Raw genomic sequence first — 21,674 nt, forward strand, 5'->3', positions numbered from 1 at the left:
ATAGATGTAAAAGTGCTGTTTTTGCAGTTAACTTAAACTTCTCTTATAAGTCTGTCTGTGCCCTGCAGCTGCAAAGTAAAAAAGTCGCAGACAGCTTTTACACGCTCTGTGTTTGAAGTTGGAATCATGTCTCTAAGAGCCATAAAAAGAATTATGCATGAGGACAGGCAATTCTCACTTGTAACGCTTGTCTTAAAAAAGGCCATCTGTATTTACAAACTTGTGCTCAGGTATCCAAGAAGCACAAGAAATAGCACATTAAATGCGGAGGGCAGGCTCTTAAACAGGCCTCTATTTACTGTCCAGAACTTTTAATATAACGGAATACATCCAATGCTTGAAGTTCTATTTAATTCCACCACTCTACTGTTATGCAGATGACCAACTCATGCAATGGTTCACTAATCAGAGGACCATCTATGGAAAGGTCACGGCACTTGGGACCAAAACAGGGTCAGCTGGCAGCACACTGACAGAGAGGAATAGGTCTCTATGCGCAACCCTGGTTCCAGTGCCTTTCTCATTACAGTGTCAGTCTTCTTCAGCAGAGGTCCCAAATTATTCTTCAGCTCATTAAAGAGCTCGGGTGAAATTCTGACAAAGTTTGTGAATGCACTTTTATCCTCTTCGCACAGCACATTAAGCAGTTGATCATATTGTCCAAATTGAGGTCTCCGTTGAAAGATGGGCTTCACCCAGTGAGACTTCCTCTTAATTCTCTTTTTAATTAATCTCTCCCTTCTGCCTTCACGCAAGCGTCCTCGATGCACATAGTGGGCTGCTGCATACAGCGCGTCAATGAAAAAAACCACCATCCTGTACTCGAAACTACTTAGTATAGGCATGTCTCCAAATGAGCCAATTCAACCAAGGGAGGATATTTATAGTGTGTGAAAAAAAAAGTGACATCGTTTGTGCCACGTGTAGTTCACAATGTTCATTCAAGATTTAACGGGAAAGCTCGGGAGACGGACAAGTCACTCGCACAAATAACGGAAATGCCGAGTACCGTGGGAACTTTATCTACCCCCCGTTATATCGTGTGATATCGTGCTAGACCACGACCACTTCACTCTGGTTACATCTTGCGTCAAGTCGCCCCGTGAAAAAGCGCTTTAAGGAAGACAGATTTTCAATTTATGGGGTGTCAAGGATTATGGAGAATAGGCAGGAAAGGGGAGTTGAGGCCAACGTCAGACTAGGCACCAGTTTCATTGAATTGTGGAGAAAGTTGAAGGGGCTGTTTTGATTGCTCCTGCCCTCATTTCCTTTTTCAAGTCAAGTCAACTTTATTTGTCACATGCACAATGTTATCATCTTGAGAAAACTCACAGTATCCCAAACAGAGGCAGAGAATGTAAGGCAGGCATGGAAGTCAGGAGAGAGAGGACAGAGATACATTTTTTTCCCATTGACGAAAGGGGCCGCGAATGAAAAGAATTGTTCTTTTTTTATATCTTTGCAGGGAATATTATGTCACCATGGTAACATGGGCAAGCAGCACTAAACTAGCGGTGAACTGGTTGAACAGACCCCAGAATGTTTCCATCCTGACCTTGTGTGAGGCAACAACGGGAATTTGCACCAAGGTAAGCGTTTCTGATTCTCTGGACATGACTTTTGGGATAAAGGGACAGGAACGATCACAGATAAACAGAAGAGGTCACAGGCAGACAGAAGGGGCCTTCAATAACACAGACACTAAATGCCAGAGTGACTCAACGGATCGGGCAGCATCTCCAAGGATAAAAAGAATAGGTGACATTTCGGGTGGGTGGAGCATTGAAAATGTCTCAGATAGACACAAGAGGTCTCTAGTGGTAGAGATAGGTCTTAGAAAGACCTACAAAATCACATATAAAATTCTGATGGGAATAGATAAAGTGGAATGTTCAGAAAAACCGGAGAGGTCACAGATGGACAGAAGAGGCCTTAACTAGACAGGCGATGTCTCAGATAGACACAAGAGGTCTCTAGTGAAGCATAAAATCATATATAAAATCCTGAAGGCAGCAGTAGGTAGAGCTGCTGCCTCACAGCACCTGACTTCCCTGTGATCGCGTAGATTTACTCTGGGAGCTCCGGTTTCTTCACGCATCCCAAAGATGTGCAGGTTTGTGGGTTAATTGTGTTCTGTCAAAATTGCCTCTCGTGTTTAGTGGGACAACCCGTGTGAATGGGTGATTAATGGTCGGCATGGACTAGGTACTTGGACAGGTACATGGATTTGATAGGTTGAGAGAGATATAAACCAAATGCAGACAAGTGGGACTAGCATAGATGGAACATCTTGGTCGACATAGACGAGTTGAGCCAAAGGGCTTGTTTCTGTGTTGTATGACTATAACTAAAGACAAAAAAAACTACACATTCCCCCACAATTAAAATGTGGATCGTGGAAATGTCGGAGACCCTACATCTGGAAAGAATTAGACTTGTCTTAATGGACAAACAAGAACAAGAACTTTTTGTTAAAATATCATCTCCATTCAATAACTATTTGAAGGGATAGATTGGTCCGGCACGGAAACCTAACTGAAGCTTGAACTCAGGATTCGAAGAAAAGTCATACTTTATAATTTACGAACCTATCTCCAATGATGTATTATTAGTAATTAATTCCACTCTTTTTACTTTTTTGATATTTGTATTTTTTTTTTTTTTCTCTCTCTTTCTCTCTTATTTACTATCTATATTAAAAAAAACTAGAAGCAGAATCAATCCACAATTGAAAATTTTAATAATGTATGATTGATATCCATGAAAAGTTTTTACTATAATATGTAATTATATTTTACCATAATATGTTTGCTTCAAATAAAAATATTATAAAAAAAAAAAAAAGAAAGGCTACACATAGACCAGTAATAAATCTGAGACAAAGTAAAGGTCTCTGACATAGAGGTGAGGCAAGAGAGGCCTTATGGGGACTGAGAAAAGGTCTCAAATCTGCAAGGGGGGTCTAGTGTGGAGGGGAAAGATATTTGGTGGATAGGGAAAGTCTCACTAAAACACAAAAGACGTTAGATCGATCGGAAAGATTTCAAGAGTCAAGAGTCAAGAGAGTTTAATTGTCATATGTACCAAAAGCAGAACAATGAAATTCTTACTTGCAGCAGCATGCCAGATCTGAAAACACACCACTTATAGATAATGCAATACAATTCAATACAATGTAAAAACAGAATGTTAGTGCAAAACAAAAAGCCCAAAGTCCCTCGTGCAACCAATAAACTTCATAGTTAGACCAAAGGAAATGTCTGGGGTAAACAAGGAAGAACTTAGGAAGGCAGGAAAAGTTCCACAAAGGGAGGGAAGGTTTCAGATGTGCAGGAAAAGTCCCAGGAGAACAGAAGAGGTCTCAGGTAGACTGTAGGAGTGGGCAGGAAAGCTCTCAAAGTTGTAAATCAAAATTACTCCTGTTTTATTTTCAGAGTTAGCTGATTTCAGACTGGGTGATAGATTGCTGCTCCACAATTTCATTTACTTCTTCCCAGGAATGTGACCATTGCCAACGAGCGGTTAACTATTACCAAGCTCGGCAGTGGCTGACAATGAGTCATCTATTGAGCCACAGCAGTCAATCTCCACTCAGCCTTATCCCAATAAAGCAACAATGTGGTAATCAGACAATGACCCAGAGCATCAATAAAGAATATATATGATGTGCATTTGATAGCTCTGGGCCTGTACTCATTGGAGTTAGAGGGATGAGGGGGACCTCATTTGAACTTACTGAATGGTGAAAGGTCTGGATAGAATGGATGTGAAGAGGATGTTTCCATTAGTAGGAGAGTGTAGGACCAGAGGCCACAGCCTCAGAATAAAAGCACGCACTTTTAGAAAGGAGATGAGGAGGAATTTCTTTAGCCAGAGGGTAGTGAATCAGTGGAATTCATTGCCACAGACGGCTGTGGAGGCCAAGCCATAGGGGATTTTTAAAACAAAGATTGGCAGTTTCTTGATTATACAATGCTTTCAGAAAGTATTCAGACCCCTTCACCTTTTCCACATTTTGTTATATTATAGCCTTTTGTTACGTTCTGAGTTAAGGGTCTGAATACTTATGTAAATGTGATATTTCAGTTATTCCTTTTTAATTACTTTGCAAAATTTTCTAACTTTTATTATGGGGTATTGTGTGTTGATTAAAAAGACAAATTTAATCTATTTTAGAATAAGGCTGTAACATAATAAAATGTGGAAAAAGTGAAGGGGTCTGAATACTTTCTGAATGTGTGTGTGTGTGTATGTATATATATATATATATATATATATATATATATATATATATATATATATATATTAATGGTATATTAATATATATGTGTGTGTGTGTGTGTGTGTGTGTGTGTGTGTATATATATATATATATATATATATATATATATATATATATATATATATATATACACATCTATATTACTAAAAGTCTGTTCTTGACCGGTTTTGGCCATCTGTGCAGCGATTTCCAAGAGAACGCCGCCACCCACGGCCGTCTTTTTGGCCACCTCGCTCAGAGCCCCCCTCCGCCGTATGTGTGCCCAGGATTTTTCCCGTCAATTAAAAATGACAGAGATATTAATGTTTTTACAAAATTCCCCATTCTCTCTACTGCCCCCGCTGGCGGCAGGGGGGAGGGACTATAAAACCAGGAAGTGGTGTGCCTCACTCACTCTTCAAGATGGAGGAAGGCAGAGGGTCACGTTTCTCTGAGCTGTGAATAACACTGAACACATGTCTACTCAAATGTAAGTGCCCTTAGTGGTTCTAAAATGCTTGCAAAAAGTGCCTCTATTGGTTCTAAAGCTTGCAAAAAAAATGTCTATTGGTTCTAAAGCTTGCAAAAAATGTCTATTGGTTCTAAAGCTAGCAAAAAGTCTCTATTGGTTCTAAAGCTTGCAAAAAAATGTCTATTGGTTCTAAAGCTTGCAAAAAAACGTCTATTGGTTCTAAAGCTTGCAAAGAAAATGTCTATTGGTTCTAAAGCTTGCAAAAAAAATGTCTATTGGTTCTAAAGCTTGCAAAAGGTGTCTCTATTGGTTCTAAAGCTTGCAAAAGGTGTCTCTATTAGTTCTAAAGCTTGCAAAAGGTGTCTCTATTAGTTCTAAAGCTTGCAAAAAGTGTCTATTGGTTCTAAAGCTTGCAAAAAGTGTCTATTGGTTCTAAAGCTTGCAAAAAGTGTCTCTATTGGTTCTAAAGCTTGCAAAAAGTGTCTATTGGTTCTAAAGCTTACACAAAAATGACTATTGGTTCTAAAGCTTGCACAAAAATGACTATTGGTTCTAAAGCTTGCAAAAAATGTCTATTGGTTCTAAAATGCTTGCAAAAAATGTCTATTGGTTCTAATGCTTGCAAAAAATGTCTATTCGTTCTAAAGCTTGCAAAAAAATGTCTATTGGTTCTAAAGCTTGCAGAAAAATGACTATTGGTTCTAAAGCGTGCAAGAAATGTCTATTGGTTCTAAAATGGTTCATACTAGCGCTCCAGAAAGCCCCCCTCCCCTCCTCCCGTCCCTGGTTGGCTTGGCTTGGGTGTGTCTTGAAATTGAAAGGCACTACTTACTGCAAATGGTGGCATGAAGTTGAAAGGCACTACTTACTGCAAATGGTGGCTTGGGTGTGGCTTGAAGTTGAAAGGCACTACTTACTGCAAATGGTGGATTGGTTGCTTTGGCTTGAAGTTGAAAGACACCGCTTACTGCAAATGGTGGCATGAAGTTGAAAGGCACTACTTACTGCAAATGGTGGATTGGTTGCTTTGGCTTGAAATTGAAAGGCACTACTTACTGCAAATGATGGCTTGGGTGTGGCTTGAAGTTGAAAGACACCACTTACTGCAAATGATGGCATGAAGTTGAAAGGCACTACTTACTGAAAATGGTGGCTTGGGAGCTTTGAAGTTGAAAGGCACTACCTGCAAATGATGGCTTGGGTGTGGCTTGTGTGTGGCTTGAAGTTAAAAGACACCACTTACTGCAAATGGTGGCATGAAGTTGAAAGGCACTACTTACTGCAAATGGTGGCTTGGGTGCATTGGCTTGCAGTTAAAAGGCACTACTTACTGCAAATGGTGGCGTGGGTGCATTGGCTTGCAGTTAAAAGACACTACTGTAAATGCACTTACTTCCTGTTTGCACTGAATATTGATTTTAGATAAAACGCTACCACTTACGGCTGTGAATTTTGGCCATCTTACTCAGTCCCCCTCCGCTGAGCAGGTGCAGAGAATTCTTCCCTGAATGAAAAATAAAAGTGTTATTAGTTTTTTTTTAAATGTTGAGAATCTCTCTCCTGTCAATCACTCCATGAAAGCCACACCTTTTCCAGTGGGGGGGGGGGGGGGGGGTTATAAAACCCGGAAATGTGGGTGTGGCTCAGTCTCTGCAAGATGGTGGAGGGAGAGGTCACGACTCGCTGTCTTTAGTGGCTTTGCACCCTACTTCAAATGGTATGAAACTGCACTTGAATTTGGTGGCCTTGCACCCTGCTAGAAGTGGTAAGAAACTGCACTTGAATTTTGTGGGCTTATACCCTGCTTGAAATAGAATTTCAAGGATTAGCCGTGAGTCAACTACCAACCCACCAGCCGTGAGTGAGTGAGTTGCCAGCACAACAGGCTTGATTGACTGAGACGCCAGCCCAAGAATCCATTTGGCGCACAATTTGCATACTAGCCCTCTGGAAACCAGTCCCTTCAGCCCATAACACCCATACTAGCACTCCAGAAAGCCCCCCCCCCCCCCCCAACTGGCCACCAATATATTAGAATTGGTGTAGAGGTGGAATATTGCGTTGGATGACCAGCCCTCCTGTGTGATGCTGGGACCCAACGGGTCCCACTTAGTCTAGTATATATATATATCTATATACACATACACATATATATATATTTCTCTGAGAGAGCATACTGCGCCCCGGTTTCGGTTTAATGCCTTACCTGGAGTGATGGCACCTCTGATGGAGTGGCCGTCTCCCAGAACTGTGGGCACGGTGGCGTAGCGGTAGAGTTGCTGCCTTACAGCGAATGCAGTGCCAGAGACCTGGGTTCGATTCTGATTACGGGTGCTGTCTGTACAGAGTTTGTGCATTCTCCCAGTGGTCTGCGTGGGTTTTCTCTTGAGATCTTCGGTTTCCTCCCACACTCCAAAGATGTACAGGTTTGTAGGTTAATTGGCTTGGTAAATGTAAAAATTGTCCCTAGTGGCTGTAGGATAGTGTAAATGTGCGAGGATCGCTGGTTGGCGTGGACCCGGTGGGCCGAAGAGCCTGGTTCCACGCTGTATCTCTGAACTAAACTAAACTTCAATTATAAGAAGCAATGTGAAGTTCTAATTCAGCACCTCATCCTGATATTATTTTTGTTTCAGAAACATGAGGATGAAAGTGAAAGTTGGTTATCCAGACAGGTATGAAATGGAACAAAAAATGTTGTGTTTTTTCTCTGTTACACCTTTTTGTAATTATTCTGCTTTCTTCCCCTTGCATTGTGTGCTTGTTCTATTATATGCAATTCATGTTGTATAAAACAGACGTGTCCCGTTAAAACAGAGCTCACTAGCAATGGGCACACACACCCCTGTCCTAATTAAACATACCTTCCACTGATCCACAATTGGGAGGGAAGGGGGTGGAAGGAGGGCAAGGGAAGGGGGTCAAGGGGGGGTGAGGGGTTGAGACAGAAAGCTGCTGGGATGACTCTAGATGCCCTTGTTTGTTGTTGGAAATAAAGACCATTGGTAGTCATAAAATGCTGGAGTAACTCAGCGGGACAGGCAGCATCTCTGGTGAGATGGAATGGGTGACTTTTTGGTCGAGACCCTTCTACTCCAGCATTTTGTGTCTACCTTCGATTTAAACCAGCATCTGCAGTTTTTTCCAACAAATAAAGACCATTGGTTGTGTTCACCTTACTGTAAATTCCAGAGTGTTCATTGCTGATCCAGTGTCATGATTGAGGCCACAATGGATAGGAAAGGTTTAGAGGGATATGGGTCAAACGCTAGCAAGTGGGACTAGTGTAGATGGGGTGTGTTAGTCGGCATGAGTAAGTTGGGCCAAAGGGCCTGTTTCCATGCTGTATTCGCCGCTGTGCCATCCACTATTCTGAATGCCTGCTGCAAAAAGTTGCCCTCAGACTGGTAAGGTGATCCGGACAAGAAATTAAACATAAAAACATAGAGGTGACACAATGGTGCAAGGTAGAGTTGCTGCCTTACAGTGCCAGAGACCCGGGTTCGATCCTGACCACAGATGCTGTCTGAACAGAATTTGTGCATTTTCCCTGTGACCGCGTGGGTTTTCTCCTGGTGCTCCGGTTTCCTCCCACTTTCCAAAGAAGTGTATGATTGCGGGTTAATTGGCTTCTGTAAATTGCCACATGAGGATAGGATGCAAAACTGGGATGGCATGGAATAAGTTTATGGGTGATCATTGGTTGGCCTGTACACAGTGCGCTTAAGGGTCTGTTCCCACACTGAATCTCTCTTATATTCAAGAGAGAGTTAGATATTGCTGTTCTATATGATCATGGCTGATAACCGAATCAAGGGACATGGGGGATAAAGCAGGAACAGGGTACTGATTTTGGATGATCAGCCATGATCATATAGATTAGCGGTGCAGGCTGCAAGGGCCGAATGGCCTATGCGTGCACCTATTTTCTATGTTTCTATCTCCAAACTAAACTAAAAAGCTAAAGGAAAAGCCTCAGGAAAATGTAAATGTACAGCAATGTGAAATTGTAGAAAAATTGTATTATTACAGAGACATTAAGTGCTGACTCAACCTGGCTTGAGACGAAACCAAAGGTAGAATCCTTCATTGTAGTCACAGTTCATCGTCAAAGTCTAGTTTCAGAAATAATATGCGTCTGACATGAAAAGGGATAGAGTAATAAAACATATGATGCCTGTGTGGCCATGAGCTGCCTTCACAGCCCTTTGATTTATTTGTGGTGTCAGCTCAATCACTCTTTTCTTCCCCTCTACGGGTTTATTGAACGCCTCTTAGAGGGCAATCAGTCAAAGCCGCCGATAAAGCTTGTTTTATCTTTAACTCGTCCAAATTAGCAATGGAGCACTGAAGATGAAAGTCTCCATTCCTGTGGAGTTTATTGGAACTTCCTTTCTTGATCAACTTTCATCAAGAGGTGTACAAAACCATGAGAGGAATAGATCGAGTTGACGGAGAGTCATAGTCATACAAGCCCTGCAGCCCAACTTGCCCACAATGGCGAACATGTCCCATCTACACTACTCCCACCTGCCTGCGTTTGGCCCATGTCCCACTAAACAGGTCCCGTCCATGTACTAGTCTAAATGTTTCTTAAACGTTGCGATAGTACCTGCCTCAACTACCTCCTACGGCAGCTTGTTCCATACACCTACCACCCTTGTCAAAAAGTTACCCCTCAGGTTCCTATTAAACCTTTCCTATCTCACCTAAAACCTAGGTCCTCTAGTTCTTAATTCCCCAATTCTGAGCAAGAGACTCTGTGCATTTACGTAATCTATTTTTCTCATGGATTTATACACCTCTATAAGATCACCCCTCATCCAGCACTCCAAGGAATAGTCCGAGCTTGCTCAACCTCTCCCCATAGCTCAGGCCCACGAGTCTGGCAACATCTTCGTAAATCTTCTCTGCACCCTTTCCAGCTTGACGGCATCTTTCCTATGATATGGTCATGGCATAGAATATGCCGTGGAGAAAATATTAAAGTACATAAAAATTTATTAAGAGTGGTACAGTGGCGCACAAAATATGTGAATCAAGACACACTGATTGGATTTTAACTGGTTCCGTAGTTCTGGGTACATTAGGGTTAGATAATCTTACAGCACTGTGGGCGGCACTGTGGTGCAGCTGGTAGAACAGCTGCCTCACAGCACCAGAGACATGGGTTTGATCCTGACTTTGGGTGCTGTCTGTGTGGAGTTTGCACATTCTCCCTGTATCCACGCGGCATTCCCTTCGGGTGCTCCAGTTTCCGCCCACTTCCCAACAGGTTTGTAGGTTAATTGGCTTCGGTAAATTGTCTTAGTGCACAGGTTACAGCTACTGTACGAGGTGGTCATTGGTCGGCACAGACTCGATGGGCCGAAGGGCCTGTTTCCACACTGTATTCTACAACTCAAAATTAAAAAGCTAGAGAGCACAGCTTTAAGTTGAGAGGGACAAAGTTTAAAGGAGATGCGCAGGGCAGGCATTTTCACAGAGGGTGGTGATTGCCTGGAACACACTGCCAAGGTGGTGGTGGAGGTAGATTCGATAATGGCTTTAAGAGGTACAAATATGCAGGGTACAGAGGGATATGGGCAGGGAGATGAGATTAGTTTATCTTGGCATCATGTTTGGCGCAGACATGGTGGGCTGAATGGCCTGTTCCTGTGCTGTGCTGTTCTATGTTTTGTTTTAATTTCACCCTCCATTGTGTGTCCATGTGAGTCTAAGTTCTAACAGATCATTGTCTTCACTGATCACAGAACGAGGCTCCTTTATTCTCCAGAAATGGAAGGAAGTTTTTTTTCATCCGCCCCAATCCACAGGGAGGCAGAGGGAAGTTCTACCACATCGCAATGTCGTCTGCTCAAGTAAGTGCCTCAAAGACGAGCTAAAATCCAAATCATTTCTAATTTGGTTCCAGAAGAGAAGTCGTTACAGGTCCACCGCCGATTTTCCAGCAACTGGCACCATGCCAACCAAGTTGCCAACGTGAGCTGGTACCATTTGCCTGTGCTCTCCACACTGTAGTAGGAAGGACTTCATTATGGTGAGGTAGCAATGTTACAACATTTTGAGATTTAAAAAATCAAATTTAATTTATCCCATCAGATAAAGCATAAAAAGAAGTTTAATTTGACACCTAATTCACTTTCATATCTTCAGTATTAAAAACGTTATGGCCAATTTCATACTCGGAAATTGGCATCTTGTTCCCTATTGCTTTTTCATTGACTTAACACAAAAGCTGTGATCGAGAACATTTAAAAGACCATAACTTTCTTAAAATTTAAGAGAACTGAAAGAAATTTTCAGTTATTATAGATTGAAGCATTCTGAAACAAATATGAAACAATCTTACTTAGATGACTTGAAATTAAAGCATATAATTAGTTAGTTACCTAATTGTAGCTAATTACAAAATTCAATTACTAGATCTAAACATCTATCCATTTCTTAAGAATAGATTAACATTTTTAAATAGCCTAAGTGTCCAAATAACATTCACACAAGAATTCAGAATATAACATAATTTTTAAATCTCATTGTCATGGATTTATAGGCCAAATGGAAGTAATTTAATGTTTAATACCTGTAAATTAATGGCCATTTAAATCAACTTGCCTGTGGGATTTTCTGGAACGTGACCATTTGGAACGTTGCGGTTGCAGTGGATTTAAACCCGTATCGGCAGCAAATACACTGCCGATTCTTCGGGGGAAAAAATCACCGTTTCGCAACTTAAAATGTGAATTAAATACATCTTAAGAAACACTTTTATACATAAAAATAAACTACTTTCTTTTACCTGTCCCCTACATAAAATCCGGCCCCGTTGTCGGCATTGACGGCTTCAGAAGCTGATTTTAAAATCACTCCAGCGATTAAATTGTCGGGCGTATTTTTTTAAAAAACACACAGAACGGCCGTCGGAACGATTCTTTAGCAAAATCTCGCACTCCAACAAATATGATCCAGGACCAGGTCGGAGAAAAACCACGTTTTAACCCCGCCCCCCCCCTCCTCAAACGCGCCAAAATCATGCACACGGCCAGTGGCAGAATTGCAGAGCCGCTGAAGGTAAGTATTGTAACATACCTAGGTAAGGGGACTATTTCTCCCTCTTACTACAATCACACAATAGCATATATCTAAATCTATCTGAACCTTATATTTGACTCCTTGTACTGAAACATTGTGCAAAATCCCAGTGCAATTTATGTTGGGGGAGATTAGCACAGTTTATATAATCTCAAAAAATTCTCCTGGATTTTACTTTAATGCAAATAATAACCAATTGGCAATGGTGCTAAAATGCCCCTTTAATCATATTGCCAAATTAATCTACCATTCCAATATAAGGCTTCACGTTCACAAATATCCTCTGCATTCTCTCACATGAAGTGCCTTAAGGTCGTTTTCAAATTAAAACCAACTATTTCAGAAATTAACGAGGCACATCTTCAGCGTTCCAACATTAGGCAAAGGGACTGGTGGGGATTCATTTCAACATGAAAAGGTTTGAAAACACTTGCAGAGAGGTGGAGGTTTCCCACAGTCACACTGCCACCGTGACCCGTTGCAAAGCAGGATCTGTCATTTGCAGATCAAAGTGTAAAAATATCGTAAAATAACCTATTTCGTTTCTAAAATGAAGGACACAAAGTGCTGGCGTTAAAAGGGCCTGTCCCACATTCACGACCTAATGCACAACCTTTTTTACTCGTGGACGTTTTTCATCAGGCTTAAAAAAACGGCGCGACCTACTTGATGCCACGAGTACCTATGACTAGCATCGCGACCTGCTATGACCTACCTACGACCTCCTACGACCTCGTGACAACCATGTTGCAAGTATGAGTCAAGGGCAAACTTGGCAGAGGTCGTGATTTAGGTCGTGAAAGTGGGACAGGCCCTTAAAGCAGCGGGTCAGGCAGCACCTCTGGCGAACATGAATAGGTGACGTTTCGCTGTCAAAGTGTTCCGTTCATTCATTGTTTTTTTATTATAATCTGTTCCATTCAAGTATCCAGGTTATATTGCAGTGCGATAGACCCAAGGTGCTGGAGTAACTCAGTGGGTCAGGCAGCATTACTGGAGGAAAAGAATGGATGACATTTTGGGTCAGAACCCGTCATCAGTCTGGTCACGACCCAAAGCGTTGGGTCGCTGATGCAGGGATGCTGCCCGACCCGCTGAGTTACTCCAGGACTTTGTGTCTTTTTTTGTAAACCAGCATCTGTGTAGAACAGTTATCCCTCAGGTTCCTATTAAATCTTTCCCCCCTCATCTTAAACCTATGTCCCTCAGTTCTCAACTCGCCCACACTGGGCAACAGACTCTGATCTATTCCATTCATGATTTTGCAAACTTCTAGAAGATCACCCGTCATCTTCCTGCACTACAGTGAACAGAGACCTAACCTGCTCAACCTCTCTCTATAGCTCAAACCCTTGAGTACTGACAACTAACTTTCGCAGTAGCTAATCTGCCCATAGTTGTGGGTAGTAAATGCTGCGTCTCGTAGAGCTGATGTCTCACAGTTCCAATTGTCCTGGTTTGATCCTGACCCCTGGTGTAGACTACACATTTTCCCTGAGGTTTTCTCCAGGTTCTCCAATTTCCTCCCACATCGCAAACATGTGTATGTTGTTAGAATGATAAACTTTAATTGCCCTTTAATGTGCAGGTGAGTGGTGGAATCTATGGGGAATTGATAGGAATGCAGGGGAATAAAATGGGATTACTGTAAATGGCCGCTTGATAGTCAACATTGATTCCATCTACACTTCACGCAGCATCGGAAAAGCAGCCAACACAATCAAAGACACATCCCAGCCCTGTCTTTTCTTCTTCTCCCTGTTCCCGTCCGGCAGAAGGTGGAGAAGCTTGAAAGCGCACACCACCAGACTCATTAACAGCTTCCTCCCCTCTGTTATTAGGCTTCTAAATGGTCCTTCCATAAGCTAAGGTATTGTCTGATTTACCTCTATCCCATTGCGGACATTGGTCTTTGTCTTTGGAACTGATGCGCTACAATGCAGAGAACTATGTTCTGCATCCTCCCCTTTGCTCTATCGATTGTACTTGAATTTGAACTGATGGTAAGTTTGAACTATGTATGGTGTGTTTGACGGAGCTTTCAACTGTACTTCAGTACATGCGACACAAAAAAAACAGAATCGTGCAAAGCAAAGCTTTTTATTGCACCTCAGTACAGTCAACAATAATAACCCTACATCTAAACCTAAACTATGGACTGAAGGGCCGGTTTCCATACTCTATGACTTAAATGTACAAATACAATCTTCTTACATTAGCTGAAGAATTAAACTCTGGAATGTTTAAAAGAGGAACATTTCACAGAAAGGTGCGTCATCTTCATTAAACCATCAAGAAAGAGCTTCCTCCAAATGGCCACAAAGTGCTGGAGTAAATCAGCAGGTCAGGCAGCAGCTCTGGAGAACTTGGATGGGCGACGTTTTGGATCAGGACCCTTCCTCAGACTAAAGAGTCTCAAGTCAGGTGCCGACTCGAAATGTCATCTATCCACGTTCTCCAGAGATGCTGCCTGACCTGTTCAGTCACTCCAGCACTTTGTGTCCTTTTGTGTAAACCAGCATCTGTAGTTCCTTATTTCTATACTTCAAATGGTGTTGATTCAGACAAACAGTAATTATGATTCTCTTCTCTCTTGCTCCAGGTTAACAATAGCATCGATAATCTGCAATCCATCACCTCCGGCAACTGGGATGTGACACAGATTTTGACATACGATGAACTTCATCAGAAAATGTAAGTGTCCAGGAATGGCTAAAACAAATTAGAAGTCAAATAGCAATCTGCTCTTTTGGAATAAAGGATCAGACACCCGTTCTAGATCCTTTCTCCAAAGTCAATACAATTCAGATTCAGGAGCGAAACATAACAAAAGATGATTGATATAAACTATTTCACAGATTATGCAGAAGTTATACCACCTCCAAGTTGTTTATGGGCTGCAGACTGCAGTGTTTCTGCATTACAGCTAGAGGAACTGCGAAAGTAAAGGCACATGTGATTACAATCGTCATAGGGTCAGAGCATGGAAACAGGCCCTTCGGTCCAACTTTCCCACTCCGGCCAACATGCCCTATCTACACTTGTCCCACCTGCCTGCTTTTGGCCCATATCCCTCTAAACCTATCCAATCCATGTACCTGTCCAAATGTTTCTTAAACATTATGGTAGTACCAGCCTCAACTACCTCCTCCAGCAATTCGCTCCATATACCTACCACCATTTGTGTAAAAATGTTGCCCCTCATGTTCGTATTAAATCTTTCCCCCCTCATCTTAAACCCATGTCCTCTGGTTCTCAATTCCCCTACTCTGGGCAAAAGACAGTGCATTTATCCGATCTATTCCTCTCATGATTTTGTACACCTCTACAAGATCACCCCTCATCCTCCTACATAGAATAGAATAGAATAGAATATGTTTATTGTCATTGCACAAAACTGAGCAACAAAATTCCATTTGCTTCTCCTCCGTTAAAAGAAATACAACACAACAACCAATACACATATGTACAGTTAATAGTAAAATAATAGATACATTTTTTTTTAAGTTTAAAAGAATTTAGCGGTATTCCTCGAAGTTACTTCTTGCTTCCCAGTGTTCACTATTGGAGTTAAGCTCTTTTACCGCACATGGCGGTGCGAGCCTGCAAAGACCTGAGTCGCCTCCCCGAGGGTAGCAGAGTAAAAAGGTGGTTGGCAGGGTGGGATGTGTCCTTCTTGATATTTATGGCCCTGCGCAAGCATCGGGCCTTGTATATGTCATCCAAGGAGGGCAGGTTAGCGTTTGTAATGCGCTGCGCAGTTTTTACAATTCCCTGCAGCGCCCTCCTCTCAGCCACAGTACAGCTGGCAAACCACACCAGGATGCCATAGGAGAGGATACTTTCCACGGCGCATCGATAGAAGGACAGCAGCAGCGGCTGTGAGACATTAGCTCTCCGTAGAGACCTCAGGAAATACAGCCGCTGATGAGACTTCTTCAAGAGAGTGACGGTGTTCATTTGCCATTTGAGGTCCTGAGAGATGTTTATTCCCAGGAACCTAAAGTCGTTGACTCTCTCCACCATGTCTCCTTTGATGTATAAGGGAGCAGGTTCCTAGCCTACTCCTAGCCTACATCCTAGCCTACTCAACCTCTCCCTATAACTCAGGCCCTTAGGTCATGAGAATATCCTCATAAATCTTTCCTGCAACCCTTTTCAGCTCAACAACACTGTTCCTATAACAGGGTGAACAAAACTGACACAATACTCTAAATACTGCAAACGGAAAGGAAAGCAGTAAAGGGTAGCCATGCGTGTAGGAAGCAACTGCAGATGCTGGTTTACACCGAAGATAGGCACAAAATGCTGGAGTAACTCAGCGGGGCAGGCGGCATCTCTGGAGAGAAGGAATGGGTTGCATTTTGGGTCAAGAGGGAAGGGTCTCGACCCCGAGACATCACCCATTCCTTCTCTCCAGAGATGCTGCCGGTCCCGCTGCCTGTCTGAAGAAGGGTTTTGGCCCGAAACGTTGCCTATTTCCTTCACTCCATAGATGCTGCCGCACCCGCTGAGTTTCTCCAGCACATTTGTCTGCTGCTGAGTTACTGCAGCATTTAGTGTCTATTAAAGGGCCTTTAATAGACACTAAATTAAAGGCCCTTTAATTTAGGGCCACTTTCACAACCTAATTCACGACCACTGCCAAGTTTGCCCTTGACATACTCGCAGCATGGTCGTCACGAGGTCGTAGGAGGTCGTAGGTAGGTTGCAGGTAGGTCGTGATGTTAGTCGTAGGTATTCGTGGCATCGTAGGTCAGGGCATTTTTCTAGCCTGATGAAAAATGTCCATGAGTGAAAAAGGTCGTGAATTAGGTCGTGAAAGTGGGACATTAAGAGTAACCTACCCGAGCAACCTAGCTGTAATAAAGATCCCTGGAGAAGAGAGAATAAACACTTCTCCTCATCTGTTCCTCCCACTATCCTCACACACTCCTTCCCACACACATCTTCTCCCTTCCTCTCTCATCCAACATTTTCCACACAGAGGGGCGTGCGTGTAAATGGAATAAGCTGCCAGAGGAATCGGCAGAGTCAGGTACAATGGTGTCATTTACAAGACACGTGGACAGGTACATGGATGGGGAGGAAACCTTTAGAGGCCGATGGATCAGACACAGGCAGGTGGGACTAGTTTGGAGAGGCAACTTGGTCGGCATGGACGAGTTGGGCCCACATCCCAAGGCCATCACACAAACCAGCATCCCTTCCATTGTCTCCATCTACATTTCACGCTGCCTCGACAATGCCCCAGCATAATCAAGGACCAATCCCACTCCGGTCACTCCCTCTTCGTCCCTTTCCCGTCAGGCAAGGTACAGAAGATTGAAAACGCACAGCTCCTGATTCAGGATCAGTTTCTTCCCAGCTGTCATCAGGCAACTGAACAGTCCTGACCTCCCATCTACCTCATTGGAGACATTTGAACTATCTTTAAGCAGACCTTTGGGAATTTAATATTATATCTTTGCACTAAATGTTGTAAACTTTATCTGTAATCATTGCGCTGTGGACAGCTTGGTTGTAATCCCAGAGTATTTTCTTTGATTGGGGAGCAAGCAAACAAAAGCTTTTCACTGTATCTCGATACACGTGGCTGTTATAAACAAACCAACTAACATGCAGTATAGCCCTATGACTCTAGGACTCCATGCCAACTTCTCTCCGGCAACTAAATCCCATCTGTACTATCCTTGTCACCACCCCTGCCCCCACTCCCAGTTGATATTCCACCTTTACCTTCCACACTCGATCCTCTCAGCATTGTTTCAGGCTAGTGTTATACAGGACCATGAGTTAAATGGTTTATAAATGCACCCTGTTCAAATTACACCAGAATCATGTAATAGCATGGACTTAACAACCACAGCCGAGAATTAATATTTGATCCTGAATTGAGTACAGCCATGTAGTTGTAACCCAGTGTTAACGAGGCAGAATTTACTGCCTTTCAAGTACATAAATTCTTACTATCTAATTTATTTTTTCAGAATAACTTGTAAGAGGCTGCAAATGTAGCAGCCCCTCTTTTCAATAAAGATCTGCTTGAAATTGCCCAAGTGTGAAACAACATTTTGGAAACCCTTTCATCTATGAAAACCATAAAAAATTAATATTTGTCCTGCTTCTTTAACAGCTCCATGCTGAGACAGTTGTTAAAGTGAATGCTAACTGGTCTTTGTTTTAGTCTCTATAATTACACCTATTTGTCTTTTGTTCTCCCGTGCTATATTATATATCATATTTCCGTATGTCCTTAAGGGTGTCAGGGGTTATGGGGAGAAGTCAGGAGAATGGGGTTGAGAAGGAAGGATAGATCAGCCATGATTGAATGGCGAAATAGACTTGATGGGCCAAATGGCCTAATTCTGCTCTGAGAATTTATGAACTTATGAGGAAGAAGGATGTCATTTGGCCCATTAACTCCATGCTGACTCAGAAAGCAAACCTGTTCCCCTATGAATGACCCTCATTGCTGGAAAGGAGTGTTGGCCTGAGTCTTGTTTTTAAGACAGATACAAAGAAGACCCGAAACGTTGACTATCCGTGTTCTCCAGAGATGTTGCCTGGCCCACTGAGTTACTCCAGCAGTGTGTGTGAAGAAGGGTCTGAAGAAGGGTCTCGACCCGAAACGTCATCCATTCCTTCTCTTCCGAGATGCTGCCTGTCCCACTGAGTTACTCCAGCATTGTATGTCCATCTTCTACTGTGTGTCCTTTCTTGCTTTCAAACTCTGTCACCATTTCTCCCTGCGGTCAGTTCTCTCCACATATCCCGGCAATTCTATGCCCCACCCACACTGTGGGACAATATACTGGAGTAGGAAGTATTACATTGCAAAGCGATCTTAATGGATTATGCAATTGGGCAGAAAAGTGGCAAATGGATTTTATGTCGACTTATACAAATTCAAACTTAAAAGGGTAGATCAGAACACTTTGTAAATGGTAAAGGGATAGATATATAGAGGGGTGAAAGAGGCTCAGTATTTTGTGAGCAGCAAAACCAGGCTACAAAATAATGAGAAAAGGTTAATGGGATTCTGGTACTTATATCGTCTATATTCGAGGTTAGAGATCATTTTTACAGCTGTATAAAACTCTTGTTAATCCATTAATTAGTTGTTCTGGTCTATCTGGTGAGGTTAGGGAACTTTACAATGTACATCAGCTACAGGAGTTTGGATTCTCTTCTGTGAATAACAAGGGCAGTGTAGATAAGTGAATGCCTCTCCCAGGCAAGCAAAATCAAAAATTAATGATTTAAGGTAAGAGGGGAATGAGGGGCAACATCCTCACACAGAGGATGGTCGGTATACAGAGCTGCCAGAAAATGTGATTGCGGAAGGTACAATAACAACATTTGAAACCAACCTCCCTTCCGTTGACTCCATCTACCACACACCTTATTGGAGACTCTTGGACTATTGGGACGACAGATGGCACAATGGGCTAAGTGTTCGGCTGGCAACCGGAAGGTAGCCGGTTCGAATCCCGCTTGGAGTGCATACTGTCGTTGTGTCCTTGGGCAAGACACTTCACCCACCTTTGCCTGTGTGTGAATGTGTGTGAGTGATTGGTGGTGGTCGGAGGGGCCGTAGGCGCAGATTGGCAGCCACGCTTCCGTCAGTCTGCCCCAGGGCAGCTGTGGCTACAGAAGTAGCTTACCACCACCGAATGTGACTGAGGAGTGAATGAATAATGCGATGTAAAGCGCCTTGAGTATTAGAAAGGCGCTATATAAATCCCATCCATTATTATTATTATTATCTTTAATTGGACATTACTGGACATTAACTTGCACTAATCATTATTCCCCTTAGTCTGTACAATGTGGACGGCTTGATTGTAACCATGTGTAGTCTGTCCACCAACTGGATACTATGCAACAAAGCAACTTTGCACTGTACCTCGATACATGTGAAACCAAAACTAAACTAAACTAAAACTAAAACTAAACTAAACATTTGGACAGGTACATGGATAGGAACGGGTCGAGGGATTTGTACGTAACACAGACAGAATTCCAATGATTCCTCTGGGCGGCACGATGACAGAACGGTAGAGTTGCTGTCTTACAGCGCCAGAGACCCGGGTTCAATCCTGACTACAGATGCTGTCTGTACGGAGCCTACACACACTAGAGACAATTTGCATATACATCAAACTAATTAATCTGCATACCTGTATGTCTTTGGAGTGTGGGAGGAAACCGAAGATCTCAGAGAAAACCCGGTCACGGGGAGAATGTACAAACTCCGTACAGACAGCACCCGTAGTTGGGATCGAACCCGGGTCTCCGAAGTTGCAAGCGCTGTAAGGCAGCAATTCTACCGCTGCACCACTATGGCCTTCCATATCATTGAAACCTTTCCATATCTTTAGTTTCCCTCTCCCCTGACTCTCAGCCTGAAAAAGGGTCTTGAACCAAAACTCCACCTATTCCTTCTCTCCAGAGATGCTGCCTGTCCCGCTGAATTACTCCAGCATTTTGTGTCTATCTTTAGTGTAAGCCAGCATCCGCAGTTACTTCCTACACGTATTCGTTTCCTTAATTCCATTATTGCACTTTCATTTTTTTTTGTAATATTTCAGGTTAATTTATCGTTAAATGTATCCTCAGTTGTATTTACAGTATCATTACCTCATTTACTTGTTACTCCATGAGCTTCATGCAACTAAAGAATTTCATTCCACCCGGGTGTATATGACAATATATTAATGTACATCTGTACGTAATGAAACACGGATTAAGCTGCACCTGGAGTATTGTGTGCAGTTCTAGTCACCACACAGCAAGAAAGATGTTGTTGCACTAGTGAGATCACCCATCCTTAGACTTTAGAGATACAGCCAAAAATAGACCCTTCAGCCTACCACGTCCACGTCGACCAGCGATCACCCCATACACTAGCACTATCCTACACACTATAGAGAATTTACAATTTAACCAAAGTCAATTAATAGTAAGATTAAACGAGAACTTACCAGTTTGAAGTTTGATCTGTATTTTATGAGGAGTTACGATGAGGGATTACGTGAAGAGCCCGCTCAGCACGCATGCGCGGCGTACTTCAAAGCAGTGGTGTGGAATCACAGATAGACACAGTTATTGAAATAAACATAGTAAAGAAAAGGAGACATCAGTTATCAGTTTGACCCATATTATTGAGGGTGGGAGCGGAGGGCACGTAATCCCTCATCGTAACTCCTCATAAAATACAGATCAAACTTCAAACTGGTAAGTTCTCGTTTATTCTTACTATTTTACTTCGGAGTCACATGAGTGACTACGTGAAAATTTTAAAGCTCTGTGATTTCAAACCGTGTAACAGTTATTACTTCACTCACTGCCGAAGTCCTTGAGGGAGGAAGTGTGTTATCATAATCAACTAATGAATCTGTTTGTAGAAAAACACAATGGTATTTTTTAACAATAACAACAAAGAAATTAAATTGCTCCCCTGGCCTTAAATTAAATATTTGCAGTCTAAAAAATCTTCTGCAAATAAAACAGGTTTTGCCAACGACTTATTATAAAATTTCTGAACGGTCTTTACCCCGACCATCCTGCTGTAGCCAGGATGTGGTCTATAGGCACGTCCATTCTTTTGGCCGTCGACGTGGATGCTGCCCTGGTGGAGAGAGATTTGTACATGTTAGTGGTTATCCCAGCAGCTTTTAGCACCTGCTTGAGCCATCTCGAAATGGTTTGGCTTGTCACCCGACCATAAGGTTTTTTATGACTGACCCACAAGGCTTTTCCTCTCCCTTGAATATTTTGGTTGTGTCTATGTAGGACAGTAGGTGGGTCATGGCACATAATTGTGGTTCTGGCGTGTAAACCCGG

General features: G+C 42.6%; 1 protein-coding gene across 5 annotated transcripts in view; it reads left to right on the forward strand.

Annotated features, from left to right (window-relative positions):
• Positions 1-21,674, forward strand: part of dpp6 (dipeptidyl peptidase like 6) — a 1,023,588-nt gene that overhangs the window by 948,616 nt on the left and 53,298 nt on the right. For all 5 annotated transcript variants that reach the window (XM_033044183.1, XM_033044163.1, XM_033044144.1 and 2 more), the window contains exons 11-14: positions 1,466-1,589; positions 7,370-7,408; positions 10,487-10,594; positions 14,428-14,519. In XM_033044183.1, coding sequence (XP_032900074.1) covers positions 1,466-1,589; positions 7,370-7,408; positions 10,487-10,594; positions 14,428-14,519 — 363 coding nt within the window. The remainder of the gene's footprint in view (positions 1-1,465; positions 1,590-7,369; positions 7,409-10,486; positions 10,595-14,427; positions 14,520-21,674) is intronic.

The sequence above is a fragment of the Amblyraja radiata genome, chromosome 2, assembly GCF_010909765.2.
Source record: "Amblyraja radiata isolate CabotCenter1 chromosome 2, sAmbRad1.1.pri, whole genome shotgun sequence".
NCBI lineage: Eukaryota > Metazoa > Chordata > Chondrichthyes > Rajiformes > Rajidae > Amblyraja > Amblyraja radiata.